Source organism: Phragmites australis, chromosome 13 (assembly GCF_958298935.1).
Source record: "Phragmites australis chromosome 13, lpPhrAust1.1, whole genome shotgun sequence".
In the NCBI taxonomy this organism is placed as follows: domain Eukaryota; kingdom Viridiplantae; phylum Streptophyta; class Magnoliopsida; order Poales; family Poaceae; genus Phragmites; species Phragmites australis.
This window is the reverse complement of record NC_084933.1, coordinates 22,086,831-22,108,622: the sequence shown is the minus strand read 5'-3', so window position 1 is coordinate 22,108,622 and position 21,792 is coordinate 22,086,831. Positions and strand designations below refer to the sequence as shown.

The 21,792-nt window shown below is 41.4% G+C and overlaps 1 protein-coding gene and 1 long non-coding RNA gene across 3 annotated transcripts; both read left to right on the top strand.

Moving 5' to 3' along the window:
* Positions 1-1,410: 1,410 nt before the first annotated feature.
* On the top strand, positions 1,411-4,593 carry LOC133889018 (beta-glucosidase 18-like). 2 transcript variants are annotated; one of them, XM_062329447.1, is made up of 11 exons: positions 1,411-1,679; positions 2,097-2,163; positions 2,372-2,430; positions 2,516-2,591; positions 2,689-2,763; positions 2,898-3,238; positions 3,330-3,445; positions 3,530-3,782; positions 3,879-3,981; positions 4,075-4,183; positions 4,292-4,593. In XM_062329447.1, the coding sequence occupies exons 1-11, from the start codon at positions 1,548-1,550 to the stop codon at positions 4,470-4,472; spliced, it is 1,512 nt and encodes a 503-aa protein (XP_062185431.1). In that variant the 5' UTR covers positions 1,411-1,547; the 3' UTR covers positions 4,473-4,593. The 2 variants fall into 2 exon arrangements, with proteins under 2 accessions (XP_062185431.1, XP_062185430.1); XM_062329446.1 differs by having other exon boundaries at positions 3,524-3,782.
* Positions 4,594-20,450: 15,857 nt separating this feature from the next.
* On the top strand, positions 20,451-21,453 carry LOC133888879 (uncharacterized). Its single transcript, XR_009903839.1, has 4 exons — positions 20,451-20,548; positions 20,656-20,731; positions 20,852-20,930; positions 21,051-21,453. It is a non-coding gene; the product is annotated as an uncharacterized LOC133888879 (long non-coding RNA).
* Positions 21,454-21,792: the final 339 nt, after the last annotated feature.

The following is a 21,792-nucleotide window of genomic DNA, read 5'->3' as shown; positions in this document are numbered from 1 at the left end:
GTCTACGTAAGAAGCAGTAGTGCAGAGTTATCTAGTACGTAGAACTGAAAAGGCCAGTCAAAACATTGGAATTAGTTTCTACTGATTATTCTCGATCTAATCAAGAGACCTTCTAGATATAGTTATGCTTGACCACCCATGCATGGTCGCATGGACTTGTGAGATTGTAATGCGAATAAATCTTTCTTCTATGCCTTCGGGGTTAGGCGATATATCCTTTTTGTGCGGGAAAGCCTATCTAGTTCTGAGAATACTGTGGGGAACTATGCATGCATGCAGGGCATGACCTCTTCCTCTTGCACGTTCCATAACCTAGTGCATATATGCTGTGCCACCACAAAGCTAGTCCTTCCTGAAAGCCAATGCAGTCTTAGAGTTCTTTCTAATCAGTAAGCATCACAGTTGCGTGGCAGAACAAAATTAATGTCTGATTAATTCCACGACACGCACTGCAAGATTATCCTCTCCATCGCGTTCATTCTCTCCGCGCGCTAGCTCCCACGAGTTCCAGCAGTCCTACTGTCCCGGTTCGCCTTTCCCACCCGTGCATGCATGCAGGCGCGCGTGTGCTCGGTCCTTCACGCGTGGGGCAGGCATCCCGCGTCCGCTTTCAACCTTTTTTCACAGTCCAGGCATCTTATCTTATATTTACTAATTGGAGGCTCCTTTTGGTGCCTCCATATTAATCCTAGAAAAATCCTAGAAATTCTCATAAAAAAGCAAAACATCCAACCGTCGAATTGATTGATTGACTAATTGTAACCATAGATTAACAACTAGAAGAAACAAAAAATTAAAAAATAAATCATAGAGTCCAACTCTAAGACTACTTCTTTCCTTATCTTTCCTTTTTTTTTATAGATACCCTTTGTCCAACAAGATTACGTTAGCAAACTCCAACTTGGTTACGTTAGCAAACTCCAACTTAGTTACGTTAGCAATAAACACACTTTTTCAAATCAATTAAAATATACCAATTAAATATGCGTGTAATCAAACATTACAAAATTAAAACAACAGAACGCAAACATATTACGGATTATCACATAAAAGTAATATCAAAGAATTTATAATGTATTTCAAAAAAATAATATGAGATACGGTGACGACATTAAGAATAATAATAATTTCAAAAAAATCAAGAAACAAATAAAAATCAATTTGCATAACACATAAAATGAAAATTATAAATTAGATCTATTCACAAATAATAAATATGATTCCAATATTATGAATAAAAATTACATTTATATTTTACATTATAATATTTAAATATAAATAACTGATGTATCTTAACATACAATCATTATTAACACAAATATCTAAAATTCAGCTGTAAGCTAAATTTCTAGCCTGTGCAGTTGCACAGGTTGATGCACTAGTGGTAAAAAGGCCTATATATACATCATAAAGTAGATAGAAACTTGAGGGCGATCACACAAAAAGGCCTGCGTTGCTTCAGTTCAGCCTCTCGTCGTTCTTCACCTGAAACAACACATTGTACTTAGGCAAAGTAGTACTACACCATAGCGTCATATACACACAGAATGGCAGGCCAGACAACATGGCTCCTGCTCGCTGCTGCTTCTCTCCTGTGGCTGCTGCCATGGACTTCTGCCGTCGACAGAAGCGACTTCCCTGCGTCGTTCCTCTTTGGCACGGCCACTTCCTCTTATCAGGTCAGGTCTTAGATATCTCTTCACGGTCTCACCTCTAGATTCTTACCGGATATGTGTCCGGCCTATCAGTAAGGTATTGTACGTGCAGTTGGTCTTGAATTTGTGGCGCCAAATTATTCAGATGAGGAAGGGATGTGAGAAGAACACATCGCCTCGTTCATTCTCTAGAGAAAAATCCTGTCGCAAGGAACAAATCCTCGTTTAAGAGAGTCATGTGAATATCGCAGGCTGTGGTCTGTCTAGCTTGGGCTTCATCTGGTTTGATGGTTGATTTTTTCTTTTTTTGGGGGGTGGGGGGGGGGGGGAGGGGGCTGCTTGTAAAATGATGAACTACTACTGAATTACTGACATGCTTAGCTAAATTCAGTATGAGGAATTCGATGAACCGTGCTGATTGTAATGTTTTTGTCCCCCTAGATTGAAGGTGCATACCTTGAGGACAACAAGAGTTTAAGCAACTGGGATGTGTTCACTCATGTACCAGGTAAGTTGGTACCAACCATTTTTCATGTGAAAGAAAGCTTTTTACAAGGTGGAGTGTCGAAGTAGTACCACATGACGCAGCTTGTTAAGTTATCATATACCGACTGACATACTGTTACCGTTATTCTGTCATGGATTGCAAACTCAAATTTGATGAAGTAGTGTTTTTTTTTTTTTTGCGAGGATGATGAAGTAGTAATATGTTTCAGGAAGAATCAAAGATGGAAGTACCGGGGATATCGCCGATGATCACTATCACCGTTACGAGGTGAGAATATTACACCTACAGCGTACTGAAAATTGTTTTTTTTTTTTGCATAAACCTGAACTGCCCCAATCTTGCTCTTTGACAGGGCGACGTTGAGCTGATGCACTCTCTCGGCATAAATGCCTACAGGTTCTCGATTTCATGGGCCAGAATTCTTCCAAGTAAGTTCTACACATCGAAGTCTCAAGCTATCTCAACTGGCGAAATCTGTGTCAGCTCATCTTAACGCAAATAAAATGTTGCATTCGCCGAGGGCAGAAGGGAGATTCGGCAAAGTCAACCCATCAGGAATTGATTTCTACAACAAACTTATCGATTTACTTCTGCTCAAAGGTAATCTCCTATAACCATGTACTTTCTTTTTTACTTGGATTCTCTCCTCTGTATTTCTTTTCTTCTATACACGGTTGAGAGTTCTGAACTTTCCAAGGTCCCTGTCAGTTCTGAACACAGTTTTGCTGGAGCAGGAATACAGCCGTTCGTCACACTGACCCACTACGACATAACGCAAGAGCTCGAAGACAGATACGGAGCTTGGCTCAGCGCCGAGATACAGTACGATTTCGGGTACTTCGCGGACGTGTGCTTCGCCGCGTTCGGCGACCGCGTCAAGTACTGGGCCACCTTCAACGAGCCGAACGCCGCCGTGCGGAAGGGCTACATGGTCGGCACCTACCCGCCGGGCCGGTGCTCGCAGCCGTTCGGCTCCTGCGCCAGCGGCGACTCCGACGCCGAGCCCTACGTCGCCACCCACAACATCGTCCTGTCCCACGCCACCGCCGTCGAGATATACAAGCGAAAGTACCAGGTAACCGATCATCATAACTGTGGTGTGTAAAGGCAACGCGGTCGTGTAGTCGTGTTCGTTCACACCCTAGTACATTTGGTTCAATCTGCAGAGCAAGCAGAAGGGCCTGATCGGCATCGTGATGTACACCACCTGGTACGAGCCGCTCACGGATGCACCCGAGGACCGGCTGGCGACTGAACGGGCACTGACCTTCGATGTCCCATGGTGAGAAATCACCAACACTGCGTGCCAAACAAACATGGAGCTGCACTTGCATAATTTACAGAGGCTTTGCGTTGCTAGCTGCAGGTTTCTTGATCCAATAGTCTACGGCGATTACCCTCCGGAGATGCGGCAGCTCCTGGGCTCCCGGCTGCCGAGCTTCTCGCCGGAGGACAGAAGGAAGCTGCGTTACAAGCTGGACTTCATCGGGGTGAACCACTACACAACCCTGTACACCAAGGACTGCATGTTTTCGTCAGATTGCCCATTGGGGCAGGAGACCCAGCACGAGCTGGTGGCCGTCACCGGAGAGAGAAACGGACTCCCTATCGGGCCTCCAGTAAGTTGATATGGATATGCCTGAAGTTGAAATGCCAACTAACCTATTGCGCTTACGTTAGAAAAATGCTCGATTTGACCCTGCGTGCTTGAGCAGACAGCGATGCCAACGTTCTACGTTGTTCCTGACGGGATAGAGAAGATGGTCACCTACATCATGAAGAGATACAACAATCTGCCAATGTTCATCACCGAAAATGGTACAGAACAATTACCTCAACTGCCAATGCTGTTCATTTTCCCTTTCCCTCAAGTTCAGAGTTGTACCAATATATAATCTAAAAATTCCTCAGGTTATGCACAAGGTGGAGATAATTATGCTCGTGTTGATGATTGGCTTGATGACAAGGGCAGGATAGACTATCTTGATGGCTACCTCACCAAAGTTGCCAAAGTTATCAGGTCAGTTACGTGCATGTACCTTTAGGTCGTCAAATCTTCCTAAACTTTTTAACAATTAAATGGATATTGAACTGTTCCCGGTTGACACATTTGAGTTAAACTTGCCAGGGATGGAGCTGATGTTCGTGGCTACTTCGTCTGGTCTCTTGTCGACAATTTTGAGTGGCTATTTGGATACACCCTCCGATTTGGACTTCACTACGTTGATTACGAAACACAGGAAAGAAAGCCAAAGTTGTCCGCGCAGTGGTACAAAGGATTCCTCCAAAGCATGCCTGAAGCTCAATAGAGCAAATGCCTAACTTAAAGCTTGAAAAATGTGATTGAACATGCAGCTCTTCAATTTATGAAAACGAAGAGCTTGATCTTTGTATACAGTAATCCTGAATAAAGTGTCTTGTTAGTCCCAAGTAGGCATGTTCTACATGCTTAAAACTAGAGGGCACCGTGGTCACAACAACTCGCACGGTGGGTGCTTAAGACAATATACCTGACAGTTGATCGCCGGGATGCCACCGCCCAACGGTGTGAATTTGTCCCGCTATAAACCATTTAAACAACATCAGCGTATCCAATGAGCAACAGTAAAGCTGCTCCTAAATCTAGCTAAACACGCACTGAAATTTAATTATGTACTTGTCGTGTCAGTTTAGCTCCGGTGATTGCAAACGTTTATCCATGTGCAAAGCATGCATGTGGTTTTTGCTAAGCATAAAGGGCGATCCCGTTTGCCTCTGCATTTCAAATGCACGTAGCTCGGCCCTTATTACACATTTCAACAACAAGCTGAGTTCAGAGGAAATAAAACCATCGCATAGAACGGTAAATCGATCATGGCAAATTCTATCATTAATTTTTCACCCGTGTTTCACGAATAGAGGTTGCCAGACGAATAGAGGGGGCAAATTCTATCCTTATGGCCTCTAACGAGAAGCAAACCAGACGAAAATCGGCACCGTGGATTTATTTACGCGAAATGCACGAAAATAGTGGTCGGTAACTGTTGGCAACAATACTTCAATCGGCACCGCGGAAAACCAACACTCTGGCTCCAAAATCCAAACAAATTACTCACCACATTAGCCACGTCACGATCATACAAGTCAGCGGAATCCTGTGCGTCACACACGTCGCCGCTCACCCGCCACGCTGCGTTCTCTGGCTGGTGAATGTGAAACCATGCTCGGTTGCCCACCATTGGCACGGAGAGGTTCCGTGTTTACCTGCCCAAATTCGTGGCCTTCCGGCCCCTGGTACGTTGTTGCTATCGCCGGTTTCTTGCTCGGACGGCGCAGCGGAGGAGCTGCATGCATCGCTCTCGCTCTCTCTCTCCATGTGCGTATGCACATTGCACGGCCTTGGCGTCGGGCCGCGGTCATGACGCGACGTTTCCGTGTGGCTCCGCGCGAGATCGCGTCGTTCTCACGCGCGCCGCGCGACAGCAGGGGCGGAGCGAGACGGCAGAGCGGCGCGGTCTCTGTCGGGCTGGGCGCCTGGGCGTATCGACATGACCAGACACCCGAGTGACCAGCCGTTGGCTCGTCCGTCTCACGAGCCGCCATATGTACAAAGCCGCATGGTCAAAGGATTCCTACAAAGTCTGCATGAAGCTCGATATAGGGGAACGATACCTTATTTGAAGCTTAAAAAGTGCGACTGAACATGCTAGACGGCGATTGCTTGGAGCTTCTTTTTGTGCGTGAACAAGAGACCGAGAAGCAACAGCTACTTCTAGGGTTTGATGGCCGGCACCCTCTAGTTTTTGTATGGTGCTTTTGGTAGGCACTTGTGACATGATTTGATCAATAAAGCTAAATCAATTCGACAGCAATTGTGTCCTACGGTTGGTTTTCAATTCAGTGAGTTCGTGCAGTTTTTCAGCATCCGTAGATTGATTGCAGTTTTTAATCTAGCCATTGGATTTGAATTCCTTTTGTTGAAATGTATTCGCAGTGAAGTCTATTTCTACCTGGAAATTTCATCAAGTTTTATCAGTTGGTTTGGGAGTAATCTTGGTTTTAGTGAGGGTTAGTCTGTGTCAGATCAGATTAGAGTTCATCGTAATTCCGTCGTTTTTATACATTGTTTTTGAACCATAGGAATGTCTAGATCATGTATGCCAAGTTTCACAACAAACGGATTTGAATTTGAGAAGTCCTCGTGGTTTTTGTTTGGGTCAGTATTGCTGGAATTACTGTAGTACGAAATTCAGGCTCTGTACCTTCACCTCCGATACTGTTGAACAGTTTTTCGGTTACGCAGAAGGTTGGCTTAGCGTGAGGGTGATTAGTTCTGAGTATTACCAGTTCTCTAATAGCTTAAGAATTACTTGTCTTAAATTCTGTTGCGTATTCGTTTTATTTTTTTTAAATAGTAACCAATCATTTACCCCTTCTAATCGACGTCGTCCTGTAATACATGATTCTACAAGTGGTACTAGAACTAGACACATATCTAATTAATATTAAATGATAATTAGAAATATAGTGTCAGATAAATATTCGACAAAACCTTGTGTTTTCGATGTGTTGATTTTCAGTTCTAAAAGACGAATATGAAGACGTACATCTCATCAAAGCACAAGGTTTTGCTATTTTGGAGAATGTCTGCAAGACATACAAGGTTCCGGAGAATAACGAAATGACGGTGCAGAACATGCCTCATGTCAAAGCGAACAATAAAGCAAGGAACCTGATTATCTAAATATTAGGAAGGAGCAACTTTAACCGAGTTGTATATCTCAAGTCAACATATGAGGTATGGAAAACACTTTATGATTACCATAAGAACTCAACCACTATAAAAGAGGTACGTCAGGATTTATTTAAGAAATATTATATGCGTTTTGAGAATAAACCTGATGAGTCACTAGATGATTTTTTTTTTGCTTGATTTAATAATTTTTAGCAATTTATATGTTGTTAATGTTACATATACTGATACTGAGAATACACGTCGATTACTATGAGCTTTACATATGCCAGTACTAGAGATTAAAGTTACATCTATTAGAGAATCTACAGTCATGAGTACACTTATATTAGGTGTTATTTATTCTAAATTAAAAACTCACGAGCTAGATATTTTTATTAGTAAGAAAATTAATAAATTAATTGATTTGATCTCTCAACCTAACATATCTCATATTGAATATTCTTCATCAAATATTTCATTGTCTGCTATTTCTTCATTAACTGATGATCAGCTTGAGCAGATTGCTGAAGAAGAGTTATCACTTCTTTCTACTCGTTTTTCTAAAGCTTTGTAGAATGTCAGGATGAGGAGGAGAAGAAGTGAAGGTCCTTAGAGATGCTATAAATGTAGTGACCTTAACCATATCCATCCTAATTGTCCTAAGCTTGCAGATAAAATGTTAAAGGGGGAGAATGAGAAGAAAAAATGTTCTTCAATGACAAGAAAAATAAGTGGTCTTTCAACCGTAAGGTAATGCATCGAGTTCTTTCGGCACTTGAGCAGGTTGATTTGAGTAATGTGGATTCAGAGAGTAACGAAGATGACACAATATCCAAGGGCAAGATAGTACGTGATTTGATAAGGAAAGCTCTACCGAAGATAAACATGACAACGACGGTAACGGAATATTACTTGCTTATGGTGAATGATCTAACGTTGTTGTTCGTCTTGGCACTCTTTTAGAGAAAAGAAATAAGAAAATTAAGAAACATAATATTTTAATTGAATCGATTAATTATGAAATTGCAAGACTTAAAACTTTGATTTCTAATGATGATGCTTACAAATTATATGACTTAATTTATTGTGAGCTTACTTCTCTTAGAGATATTCATAGTTCCACTCTTGATAAACTTAAAAATGAAATCGAGAAGAATGGGGAACTTGGTTTATTGAATAATAAACAAATTAGTAATGCTAGTTATTTAACTTTTAATTTGTTTGATCCAACTTCTTGTTCAAACTGCTCAATTCTTGAATTAAAATTGAATGGTGCTAATGCCGAGTTTCTCAAATAGCTACTAATATGATTACTCATGAAGTTCTTTCATGCTCTAATTATCATAATCAAAAGAATCTCATAAGTGTTGCTTGTGACAAGTGCCCAGCTTTGTCTAAATAAGTTGATTATTTAAAAAGAACTTTAGAACGTTTTTCTAAGGGTAAGAAAAATCTAAACCTAATTATAGATATATCTAAGATAAGTACATGCAAACAAGATTTATGTTTTAATCATTATGCTCGTTCTAAGTCAAATGCTCAACTGTTTTTAGAGCTTTTGATCGTGGCAAATTTGAAACTTTTGATGAACCAAAGAAGATTATTTTAAGTCTGCTAGATTTTTATCTTCTACCATGAATACAAATTTTGTTTTTTTTCTAAATATAAATATTATGTTAAATAAATTTGTACTCATTGTGGTAGAGATGCTCATCAAGTAGATTTTTGTTTTAGACTAACTTAAACAGCAAAGAAAATAAAGGTTTAAAGCTAGATCTAATTTGAGAAAGACACATTTTATTTCTCATGAGGTTGAGATTTCTCTTTTTTGTCTCAAGTGAAACAATCATCATATTTTGTTGCTTATAACACAAGAAAAACTAATACACATGTTGTTCATAAGAATACTTGTGTTTTGTCTACTTTTAGTCGGGTGTCTTAGTACTGAATTTTTAAATGTTTTATTACTAATCCCAATATTGAGACCTTGACATATGCTTATGTGTAGGCTTTTTAGGTGAGGAAGGAGAATATATGGCTAGTGGACTCAAGATGCTCACATCACATATCCGGTGATAAGAATTAGTTCTCCTCCCTTTACATGCATCTAGTACTGAGAGGATTATATTTGGGGATGCTTCTTCTACTTCTGTTGTGGTAAAAATTATGGTGTAGATAAATGACGAGTTTATATTTAAGGATGTTGCTTTTATTGAGAACTTGAAATTTAACTTGTTTTTTGTTTCACAAATGATTTATGAAGATCTTGAGGTGTGATTTAATAAAAATGAATGTAAAGTGTTAGATGCTTCGGGTGATCTTGTTTTTAGTATATCACATTTTGGTATCTAAAGATTTATTCCTTGGTTTCCTAGACTTGGTCATGTTAATCTTGATCATCTTACTCGTGATAGTGATTTAGATCTTATCCGTGGCTTACCTAAGCTTAAAAGTAATTGCAAATTAGTATGATCTTCTTTGGACATGGTAAAATACATTCAGGTTTATATCCATCTATTATCATGGTCATGACAAATGCATCTGATCAACTTTTACATATTGATATTATTAGTTCTTATAGAGTACAATCTTTTAAAGGTAAATGATATGTGTTTGTTATTATTGATGATTACTCTAAATAATCTTGAGTTTTCTTTATGACATTTAAGGATGAAGCTTTGGATCATTTTAGAAATCTATTTCTTAGATTGCATGTTGATCTCACAGGTAAAGTTAGAGCTATTAGAAGTGATAATGGAATTGAATTTAAAATTTTTTCTTTTAATCACTTTTGTGTTGAGAAAGATATTGAACATATCAATTTGGTTTCTCAATTGGCGGCCTCAACTGTTAACTAGATGTCGAATAATCTTGGTAGGAGGCCGGCTTGGAGGTGTCAATTCAGCTGGGATAGCTTTCTACAACAGCCTGATCGATGCGCTCCTGCCGAAAGGTAGCGAGTCCTTCTCCTTCCAATGCTCATATATCACCTGTCAAGTTGGCTTCTTTGCTTAAACGTTTGAACATATTTCAATCAGGAATATAGCCTTTTGTCACACTGAATCATTTTGACGTGCCGCACGAACTGGAAATCCGGCACGATGGCTGGTTGGAGGCTGGAATCTGGTACACCTCTCCCGATGGCGACCCATGTTGATGTGCTAGTGATCAGAAGGCCCATCACCCAAACAGTTTTCAGCTGCGCTTAACTGACCAAAAATGTGATACTGCATCATTCATGGAGCAGTACGAGCACTACGCGGAGGTCTGCTTCAGGGAGTTCGGCGATCGGGTCAAATACTGGACGACGTTCAACGAGCCGAACCTGTTCACCAAGTTCCAGTAGATGCTGGGGTTGTATCCGCCGAATCACTACTCCGCGCCGTTCGGCGACTGCAACAGCGGCAACTCCCACAGGAAGCTGTACGTCGCGGCGCACAACATCATATTCTGTCCCACGGTGCCGCCGTCCGCAACTACAAGGAGAACTATCAGGTGCCCCTACAACTTATTACTCTGTTGTTGAGTAGGCACATGTCCTTTCGTGGCAATGTACTGTTGTTTCAGTAAATAGGAAAAAAATCAGAGATACCTTTGGATTAGCAATTCTGATGAGTCTCTGTGTTCTCGAGGCAACGCAAGGCGGCTCGGTTGGAGTTGTGATCGCAATGAAGTTGTATGAATCGCTCACAAATACCACGGAGAATATTCTGGCGGCACGGCGTGCACTATCTTTCAAGTTAGAGTGGTATGTCATTTCCCCCTATTCGGAGCCCCGCGACGGAGGCCATAGGCGGAGTCGACTGCGAGGCTAAGGGAGGCATGATGACGGTGAAGCCCCGGATTTAGCATACCCCCAAATCCCTTATAAGTTTATCTAGATCTTGATTCTTATATTGTTCATGTAATTGCTTTGAAAATAATATGTTTTGGCAGAGTAAGTGAAATCCTACAACTTGTGCGGAATCGGCTAAGCCTTTTTACTCCATGACTCCCTTGCCCCCCTCACACTTTTCAACCGCGAGTGAATGGAGAGCACGTCTTCCATCTTATGTGCAGTGTGTATTGCGTAGAGTGTTATTCCCCCCAACCCATCGCATCCTATAATCACGAGCTGGTAGAGGGCACGACTGTAGGGATCCTTAGGTGCGATTAGAGCGATGACACAACACTCTAGTAATTTCTTTATGAGATCTTTTGTCCGAGGTGGTGGAGGTTTCGATGCTTGACGTAGAGGAGGCATACAGCCATCGAGGTGGCGGAGGATTCGACGCTCGACGCGACGAAAGCATATAGCCTTCGAGGTGGCAGAGGATTCGATGCTCGATGCGACGGAGGCATACGACCTTCGAGGTGGTGGAGGATTCAATGCTCAACGCGATGTATGCATGCAACCTGCGAAGTGGCAGAGGATTCGACACTCGACGCGACGGAGGCATACGTCGTGCAAGGTAGCAAAGGGTTCAACATTGATGCGTCAGAGGCATACAGCCTACGAGGTGGCAGATGATTCAGTGCTCGACGTGACGAAGGCATATGACCTTCAAGGTGCGGAGGATTTTATGCTTGGCGCGACCGAGGCCTATGGCCTATGAGGTACGAAGATGGTGCCACCGTGATGGGCTTTTGCCATCATCGTGGGCTGTTGTCGAGACACGTTGCCGTCGAGGTAGTGCGTCATGCGACTGAGGCCTATGGCCTTTGAGGTGCAGAATAAGTGCCACTGTGATAGGATTTTGCAATTGTCATGGGCTATTACCGAGGTGCGAGGCCATCAAGACAGTGTGTCACGCGACCAAGGCCTATGACATACACGGTGCAGAGCAAGTGCTACTGTAATGGGTTTTTGCTATCGTTATATGCTTTTGCCGAGGCTCGAGGCCATCGAGGCAGTGCGTCACGCAATTGAGACCTATAGCCTAGAAGGTGCGAAGCAAGCACCACTGTGATGGCTTTTGCCATTGTTATGGACTTTTACCGAGACGCGAGGTTCAGACAGTGTGTACTTTGTGTAATAGAGTGGTATCACAGCCTAGGCTTAAAACACATATATTTTCAAGACGTGCTGGACATGTATATTTTCAAGGTACACGGTAGCGTGCTTTAGCTGCAAACGATCCTACTTAAGGACTTAAGCAGTGTAGTATCGTCCAGCCGGTCCTGGTTTTTAAATGCCTCATGCGTTTATGCGATGATAGTGTTGATGTATTATCATCTTAGCTAACCCTTGCAAGATCAAATGGTACAAGAGCTAACCGTCTTCGCTTCCCGCCAGCCGGCCAGATTCTTCTTGTTTTTGCGTAATTAAAAAGACAGTGTGGATACCTATAGCGGTAATTGCGGAGGCAGCCCGGGGCAGCGCTGCGCGCGCTGCTTCCCGGCGAGCGGCCGCGCACAGACAGTGTCGAGGCAGCGATACGCCTTGTCGATCAGCGCCGGGTCCACGCCGAGCGGCCGTGCGCAGACATTGTCGACGCAACGATATGCCTTATCGAGCAGCGTCAGATCCACACCGTGGTTCGCCACAAGAAGAACCCGTGCCACTCGCACGCCTTAGCCACGCCACGCGGGACAACACCGCCGCCAACAAAGTTGCTCAACATTTAAGCTGGTGCAGACCTCTATCCAACAATTATCTCACCTGCTGTTGCTACATGGTTCGTTGTCAGCTGCCAGCTGTGCACCCCCTTTCAGGCCCAGTACTATGAAAGGAACTGATTTTGACCTTTTCTCCCTAGAACTGTTCTTCGCTAAGATATTATCATCTTGAAGCTGTTTACCTATAGCCTATCCCTTTCAAGTCCGGAAGATATTCTCCACTTTTCCTAACACACGTTGCCCAGGCCTCCAAGAGAACAGGGCACTTCATCATGTCCATCTCCGCTGTAACCCCGAAAGATCTCGTGTGCTGGGTTGATGTGATCACCACGTGGCGTGCCTGCCCTGCACTACTACTAGTGTGGCGTGCATCCATGGCGTCCATCCAGCTCCGCTCCGTTAATGGTGTCCCGGCCGGACACGGATCCTCTGCATTAATGGCGATTAATGCAGAGGGGGTTACTGTGTTATACAGTAATATGTGTCTGTGCTACAGTCCTCTGTATTAATTAATCACTGTTTACTGAGGATACTGTAGCTACAGCGTTCGAATCTACTGTACCACGGATATGTACTGTAGCACAGAACACTGTAGCATCACTGTAGCAGTTGATCCAATCCATCCATCTTCGAATCAACGGCTGTGAAATGCCCCTAATGCACTCCACTGTAGCTCCCCCGCCAGACTTCTCTCACTGAAAGTCTGGCACGGCCGGGAGCGACTCCTGGCTGGGTCAGTCGGCCGTTCTAGGTAGCTGGCTACTAGATTTTCTTTTCTGAATCACGCCCGCGATATCTTCAGGTTCGAGTGAGTCCTTCTGTATCTTTTCAAGGTTACTGTTCTGCTACTCAACTGCATACGATGACGTGCATTACGCACCCACGCACAATTTGGCCAAAGCAAAATTACTGTATCTTTTCATTATAAAATCGGCCTGAATGGACTTTTCTTTTCTAAAAAAGAATAACTTGGACTGATGTGACGGCCTTATCGTAATCAAGATACTACAACAGAAAATTCGACAGTGGCCCCTGCTTGCTGCACAGGAAGAAATGCACGCCGATTACGAGTTGTAACTGTTCGTGCTTGACTTCTACCACCGAAACATATGTCGTCGCTTGTTGTTACACTTAAACCTTTAGTGTAAATGAAATACTTTTGGACTAGTATGTAAAACTATATATTTTGATTTCTCGTATGAAATTGATAATAATAAAATTATCTTGTGAATTACTTTGTAATTTTTTCATAACTAATGCTTAGAGAAAGTAGATTAAATTTTGTAAAACTATCAATATTTTAAAAAAATATCATAAAACTATATATTTAAGCAATAATTTCACAAAACTACAGATTTAGTGTCAATTTTATCGTAAAATTACAATTTTTTGGTAAAAATATCGTAAAACTACATATTTAAACAATAATTTCATAAAACTACAAATTTAACATCGATTTTATCATAAAACTATAGATTCTAGATGAGTTATTCCTAGCTCCGTTACCATGATGACCAGACCCCATTTACAGTCTCACAACAACTGTCAGTTCATAAAACAGACTGTCTAGGAGCTCATGAAACTATAGATACTTTGTTAAAATCATCGCAAATCGCAAAATTGCAAATTTAAGCAACAGTTTCGCAAAACTACAAATTAAACATCAATTTTATCGTAAAACTATAGATTTTATAGCAGAACTATAAACCTGACGAATGGGTCCTGCTTGCAGTCATATGAATTCCCAAACGGTCCGTTTCATAAGTGAACATCTGTTTGTGAGACTGTAAGCGAGGCCCTATCATCATGGTAATGGGGCTAGGAACAACTCTTCTAAAATCTGTAGTTTTGTAATAAAATTGACGTTAAATCTGTAGTTTTATGAATTTTTTATTTAAATCTGTAGTTTTACGATAATTTTACCAAAATATATGTAGTTTTGTAATAAAATTTGTAGTTTGGGCGGCGTGTCGGGGATGAGGAGGCCAGGGCGGAGCGTCGGGGATGAGGGAGGTGGTGCTCCGAGTGCGGCGACGTGTGGAGGAGAGGGCAGAGGGCGGTGGAGAGGCACAGGCGGGCTCTGAGGCATGATGGAGACGAGCGGCGGCGAACCCTAGCAAGCTCTCACGGGAAATGACTTAGGCAAATTGAGACGGAGAAGGGCACGTGGGGACTTGCTATATACATATATGATCATTGGTGATGGGTGAAGATTGTCACCCGTCACCAATTACATAGGTGACGGGTGATGATTGTCATCCGTCACATATGACATTAACCCGTCACATATGACTTATAACAAGTGACGGGTTAATAATACAGGTGACATGTGACATTCTTCACCCGTTACTTATTTCTTATGACCCATCACCTATCTGTTGACAGAAATATTCCAAGTTCAAATTCATAAATTGTTATGCAAAAGCAAAGACTTAGTATTACAAAATTAAATTAATATTACAAATTCAAATAACTTGAAACCTAAAAATCAAATTTGACATGTTAATTTTACATATTTGACATTATTATTACAAAGTTAATATATACAAATTCAAATTTGACACTCAAATTCAAATTCACCGTTTTCGTGCTTTCTTGACATGGATCCCTTCATTATGGTCGGAGCGCAAGTATGGAGTTTTCTCGGTCGGCGAAAGGCGTGTTACGGTTGCAGTAGCAAAAGGGGGGATTTCATCGAATTGATTGAAATCCTCCTCATCAACGACGTTTGCAACTACGACGATATGTTTTTTTCCCAGCGAGAACCATATAGCGTTTCTTCTTTGTTGTATCAGTCACATAAAAAGACTTGGTGAATATCTTTATCAAGTATGAAGAGTTCAGACTTGTATCCAACATATTTGAGATCAATGCTAGTGAATCAATACTTGTCATTAGTGACGCCCTTTGCCCCATGTACCCAACGGCACCGAAATAGGGCTACCTTGATTCTCAAGTAGTTCAGCTCTCAGATCTCCTCTATTTGACTGCGATATATGCCCCTCTGCATGTCGTTATCATAAGTATATATACGGACACCACTGTTCTGGTACATGCTCTTCTCATCTTGAGCAACCGTGTAAAATGTGTATCTGTTTATATCGTACCCTTGATATGTCATAATTGTGTATATAGGGTCTGATGCTAGTTTTTTTATCAGAGCCCTTTTAGGAGTACTCGATTGTCTGATTCGACCTCGGAACCAAGTAGTGAATCTTTGCATATGTTGCTTCGCAACTCAAGCTTCGGTCTACCCTGGATTCTCTTCAACTAGAATCTACTTGTGCTCATCGACATATGGGCACACTTCGCTTATCTGTTGCAGCGTGAGAAAATGAGCTTAGTTGTATACCTTTTGATTAGAAGTTATTGCCATCTTTCCTAGGACCCCTACACCTGCGACCCTCCCCTCATGACGAGACTAGGCACGTCAATTGGGTTATTTGGGTCAATGTAATTAACATATCACTCTAATGCATCATCCGTCGCGTAACCGTGCATGATGCATCCCTCAGGAAAGGCTCGATTCCTTACGTACGACTTGAGAACTTCCATATATCTCTCATATGAAAACATGTGATGCAGGAATACGGGGCCAAGGTAGTGTATCTCCTTTACAACGTGAGCAGTGAGATGTACAATGATATCAAAAAAGGAAGGTGAAAAATACATCTCAAAAATACATAGAGTCTCAAAGTGTCTTCTTTCTAACTTCTCCAACAAGTCTGGATCGAGCACCTTTCACTCAATTGCATTGAAGAAAAAGCACAGGCTCAGGATAGCCTCACGAACTTTTATTGGGAGGATATTCCTAATAGCTACCGCAAGTAGCGACGTCATCATCACATGGTAATCATGTGACTTCATCAAGATGAAATTCATTTCAGCTCTTTCACTGAAACAAGTCTTGCGATGTTGGACGAGTAACCGGAGGGAACTTTCACACTGTGCAAGAACTTGCAGAATCCTTTTTTCTCCATCTTGGAGAGAGTGATAGCTGATGGGGGTAGGTATTTTTCTTTGTCCATATCACATGCATGGAACTCCGACTTTAAGCCTATTTCTTTAAGGTCAGCTCGTATGTTCTCATGAACCTTTCCTTTTTCCTTCTTTTGGAGCAATGTACCGGTCAGACACTCGCAGATATTCTTCTTTACATGCACGTTGTCGAAAGAGTGACGAACATCTAATTTTTTCTAATACTCTAGCTCGAATAGTATTGATTTTTTTCTTCATATTCATAACTGTTTATCATCCTTGGAGAATTATTTTCGCTTGCCAAGGACAACATTGATATTCTTAAGCTGATAGTGGACATCTTCCTCGCTCAAATGTCTTTGAGGTAACGTTTTCTCCCTTGTGATATCGAACTATTTATTCATGTTTTGGTACGGGTGCTTCCTCTGAAGGAAACGTCAATGCCGTATGTACACTATTTTCTTTGAGTTATTCAACCTCAAATTGCATATGTCATCTAAGTAATGGAGGCAAGTTTCATTTTTTCTTTTGCTCTGACCTGATAAGTTATGAAGTGTTGATGGATCATTGATGGTGACGAACAATATGGCGTGCAAGGTAAAGTACTCTTGCTTGTTTTGATCCTAAACCTCAACGCCTTCCAACTAGTGTTTCTTAATATCATCGACTAAGTGCCTGAGGTACACATCAATATTGTTGTCTGGTTGTTTTCAGTCCTGATACCAAGATCGATAATATAATGTATTCCTGCTTGTTACAAAGCTAGGGTGGAAGGTTGTAGATCCATAATACAACATGCCAAGTGTTATGTGAGGTACTCATGTTACCGAATGAATTTATACCATTTGTGCTCATATTAAACCTAATATTTCTCAATTATTCAGCGAACCAACCAAATGTGGGATCAATAATTCGCCATTAAGTGGAATCCACCAGGTGTTGTATCATTGTGTGATTCTTATGGTCCTCCTTATGCCAACGCGCCAATTATGCCTTCTTTCTGTTGACAAACAGACGCTTCAAATAGAGAATTACAGAAAAATACAACACCATCTTCCTAGGAGGCTCTTTACTTTTCTTCCCTCCATCTCTATCACCACCATCATTTCTACATTTATATAGATGGGTTTCACAAATGTGACATTAATCTAGCTCTGCATATTCTCTATGAAACAAGATATAATCCTGCTTACATGCATGCATTTTTTTTCTATTTCTAGTTTTAAAGGACAAATTATTTTCTTTGCATCGTAGACGCCCTCGGACACCTAGTTACCCTCCGGTAGCATGTTCCTTAACAGATCCAATAATGCTTCGAAACTCTTGTCAGTCCACCCATGGGTTGCCTTCAGCTGTAGAAACTTTAGTTTCTAAAAAATCTGTGTGTACTTCTCCTTAGAGTTATGATAAAAGAGCGTCTTAGAATCCCGCATAAATTCGTGAAATTTAGCAAACTAGCCATTATTATACTCGTCATGTCGCTCGACATCCCACACCATCTATTCCATATTCTACACAAAATTCTCGAGATCATTATCATTGAAACCTAATATGTCCTCGTCCCTGAGATCATGATCCATTTCACCGGGTGTAAATCCTTGATATACACTGTGGGCATGGAGGCCCTGATCCATCTCTCCCTCGTTAAAGCTTTTATCGCTATGTTTGTTCCAACATGTATAATTCTCTTTAAATCCACACATGATCAAGTGTGCATTGACATTGTCTGGCTTCAGGAATTTCTTATCGTTCTCGCAATCGTGACATGGACAATACATTGCCATTTTGCTATGATTTTTCATATGCGTCAAAGCAGCACTCATGAAATACTTCACCCCGCTTAGGTACTCCGTACAAGTCCGGATCTCAAGATACATCCAACTTTTATCTGTCATCTACAATTAATATAAAAACATTCACTCTTCATTAACAATTACTTTAATTATGTGATTAAACATGAGATTAAAAATTTCATATAATTACACTAGATCTGTGGCATTTCACGCTAGATCGGATAAATCTAGTATCAAATCTAACATAAATACAAATCACTCGTACTAAGATTTTGGATAAAGATGCAAAACGGTTGATTACAACTCAAAGCATAAGAAATCTACCAAATAAGGTTTAAAGAAAGAGAGGAAAGAGGGAGATGTAAACCTTCAAAAACCTGTACTAATTCAAACTTCAAATCAACAAGATATTAAAGAGTCTATAGCATAACCAGAGAAAATCGCCAATTACTATACGCGCAGTACTGTTCAGTAACTATTCGGTGTGCATAATAGCTAGTCAACTCTTATAACAGATATAAGTAATAAGTGATATGTCATAAGATTACCCGTCACTTACGACGGGTGCAGAGAGATCTATAACTTATGATTAATTTATAGGTGATAGGTTTAATAATTATATTCGACGGATCTATACTTATTATCTATGACCGATCTATACTCGATCCCAATCAAAAATATGTAAGTGACAAATTGTATAATAATTCGTCACTAAATTATATTTTTTTATCTGTTTTTCACGTGGTGATACCACGAGAGCTAAGCTTCCGGCCGTCATGACGCGCCTCGGCTGCGTCCTCCTCGCCCTCGTCCCCTCAGTCACCGGGCTCAGGCGGAGCGAGTTCACGCCGTCCTTCCTTCCTCTTCGGCGCTGGCACTTAGTCTTATCAGGTACGGCGAACTCGATCTATAGCTTGGCTCGTGAATCGAGTTAGGAACTTAGGACCTGCTGGTTCTTCATCGCAGATCAATGCATAAAGTGCCTGAGCAGTAATACTGTTGATTTGCCTTTGCAGTGCCATATTTAGTGTGTTAGTTATTATATATATGATGTTTTTTTATCCCTATTTTAGATTGAAGGCGCATATCTGGAAGACAACAAGGGCCTAGCAATTGGGACGTCTTCACCCATATGAAGGGGGCCTCTCGTAAGATTTAGTGATGCATATTATGATCTAAACTATCCAAACAACTCATAATTGAGTAGAAGGCAAAAGATGAGAGTCTTGTATTACACTAGGCAACTAGTTAAGGGTCTTCTCAGAAATAGTGATTTTTGGAAGAAAAAATAATTTTAGGATAGAAAATTTTTACTCGATGTTGTTTTAGTTGTGGAATTAATGGTTGTAAAAAATTACTATGGGAAACACTCTCTCGTCAAAATTCCTTCGAAAAGTACAAGTCAATTTCGCACTTTCTCGTCTCTCCACATTAAAGAGACATTTTCCTTCAAATTTCCTCTTGATCATCCAAACACTCTTTCACGTAATTCGTATGTGGACATTACGACATGGTATCCAATTCTTATGTTTTCCCTTTTTTATCTTTCTTAAGGCAGGTAAACTAGAAAACAAGTACCGATGTCAGGAGATGGAAGTCAGGTTGACGAGGCACTGACGTAGGATAAGGCTCTTTGGTGAACCAGACTTTGTCTATCTTAGAGATTGGATGATAGATTTTTTTTTTCTTGGGAATGCACTTTCGGCCAATAAAGTAGAACCAGACACATTTGCCAGCGTGGAGATTTTGGGCAACGTCACATCAGCAATCAGAGGGGTAGTTTAGGCATCTTGGTCCTAGATGACACATTTAACCAGTTCAAGATCCTAATCCATAGTTTGAAAGTTAAGGATTTGGATGACACTCCACCACAAATTTAAATACCGTTAGTGCATTTTACTCTCTCTCTTTTTGCTAATATTGGGCAAGGCTAGGAAAATACAGGGAACTCAATTACACGCACTCGCCCAGGATTAGCAATGGTGATGTCGAGAGGCCTGCAGTGGGGCCCACTAACCACTAGGTACGGCAGTTTTGCTGTAAATATTGGATTCGATCAACGACAATAGACCAAATTGCAGAGGTGGTCCTTGATCTCTGTAGATGATGCGAAGCGTTTGTTTGCTAGCATGGGCCCACCACCACCACACACTTCTGCAGCTAAAACATTTGTTCTTTTACGACTACATACACTTGCCTGAATTTCGATGGCCTGCTTAATCGTACTGTTACTCACAAACCAGGAAAGATTATGGACGGAAGTAATGGTGATATAGCTGTTGACCATTATCATCGATACATGGTAAGCATCAGAAAGAGCGGATAACCATAGCCCTTTATCAATGCATACATATTATTTTCTATCATACATGCATGAGATGTAAGCTAACTCAGAGTCAACACTGACAGGAGGACATAGAGATGATACATTCGCTCGGCATCGACTCATACAGAGTCTCATTGTCCTGGTCGAGAATACTACCAAGTAAGTTCGTATTCGACCTCCCAGGTCTTATACTGTACATCAGTTATCAGATTCAGATAGCACTGAACCCTTCTTTACTTGACTTGCACGTACCTTTTTTGAATGAATGCCCCTGATTAGAGAGAGGGTCGCTTCGGAGGTGTTAATCAGGCAGGTGTTAGATTCTACAACAGCCTCATCAACGGCCTGCTACGAAAATGTACACGACCTTCTTTGCTACCAAGTGATTAACTTCCTCCACAATTACCACCCTTCAAAACAGGCAGACCTTCAGTTCAGTCTCACTCTCTTATTCTGGCATTTGATACAATTGGAGCAGGAATACATCCATTTGTGACGCTGAATCATTTCGACATACCCAAAGAACTCGAAGACAGATACCGCTCCTGGCTGAGCCCAGAGCTTCTCCTTCGCAGCTTTGACAAGAATTTCTAAGATATATGTCGCTGCCCGGAGGTTCGGTAAGCGTATATACGGCTGTTTCTGCATTTCACTTCAGGGAGGACTACACCTACTTCGCCGAGCTTTGCTTCAAGATGTTTGGTGACCGAGTAAAACATTGGACTACGCTCGATGAGCCGAATCTTATGGTGAAAAACGCATACTTCAACGGCAGATACCCTCCCAACCACTGTTCCAAGCCGTTCAGGAAATGCACTTCAGGAAATTCATCAACTGAGCCCTACATTGCAGCACATAACATCATATTAGCACATGCAAATTCGGTCAATATCTACAGGAAGAATTACGAGGTACAAAATTTACATTTGGATCAAAAAGGGGGGATAAAGTAACCGTTTGTTGCCCTTAAATCTTGATGTACAACGTGCAACTTGTTTCAGCCGTTTTCGATCCTTCTCAGGCCAAGCAAGGTGGCTCCGTCGGAATAACAATATATACGAGATGGTACGAACCATTGAGGAATATCACAGCGGACCACTTAGCAGTAAAACGAGCTCAATCTTTTGAAGCCCCGTGGTATCAGTTGCAACTTTCTGTCATAGTATATTACTAATGGAACTAACTTTTGTGACTATTCATGATTGAATGCTCATTTGATG

What these genes read in the sequence shown, in the direction of transcription:
- LOC133889018 (XM_062329446.1), top strand. Translation starts at nt 1,548, where the DNA reads ATGGCAGGCCAGACAACATGGCTCCTGCTCGCTGCTGCTTCTCTCCTG. An exon ending in TGTGTTCACTCATGTACCAG is followed by an intron (nt 2,164 to 2,371) that starts GTAAGTTGGTAC and finishes AATATGTTTCAG; the next exon opens with GAAGAATCAAAGATGGAAGT. An exon ending in CTGACCTTCGATGTCCCATG is followed by an intron (nt 3,446 to 3,523) that starts GTGAGAAATCAC and finishes TTGCGTTGCTAG; the next exon opens with CTGCAGGTTTCTTGATCCAA.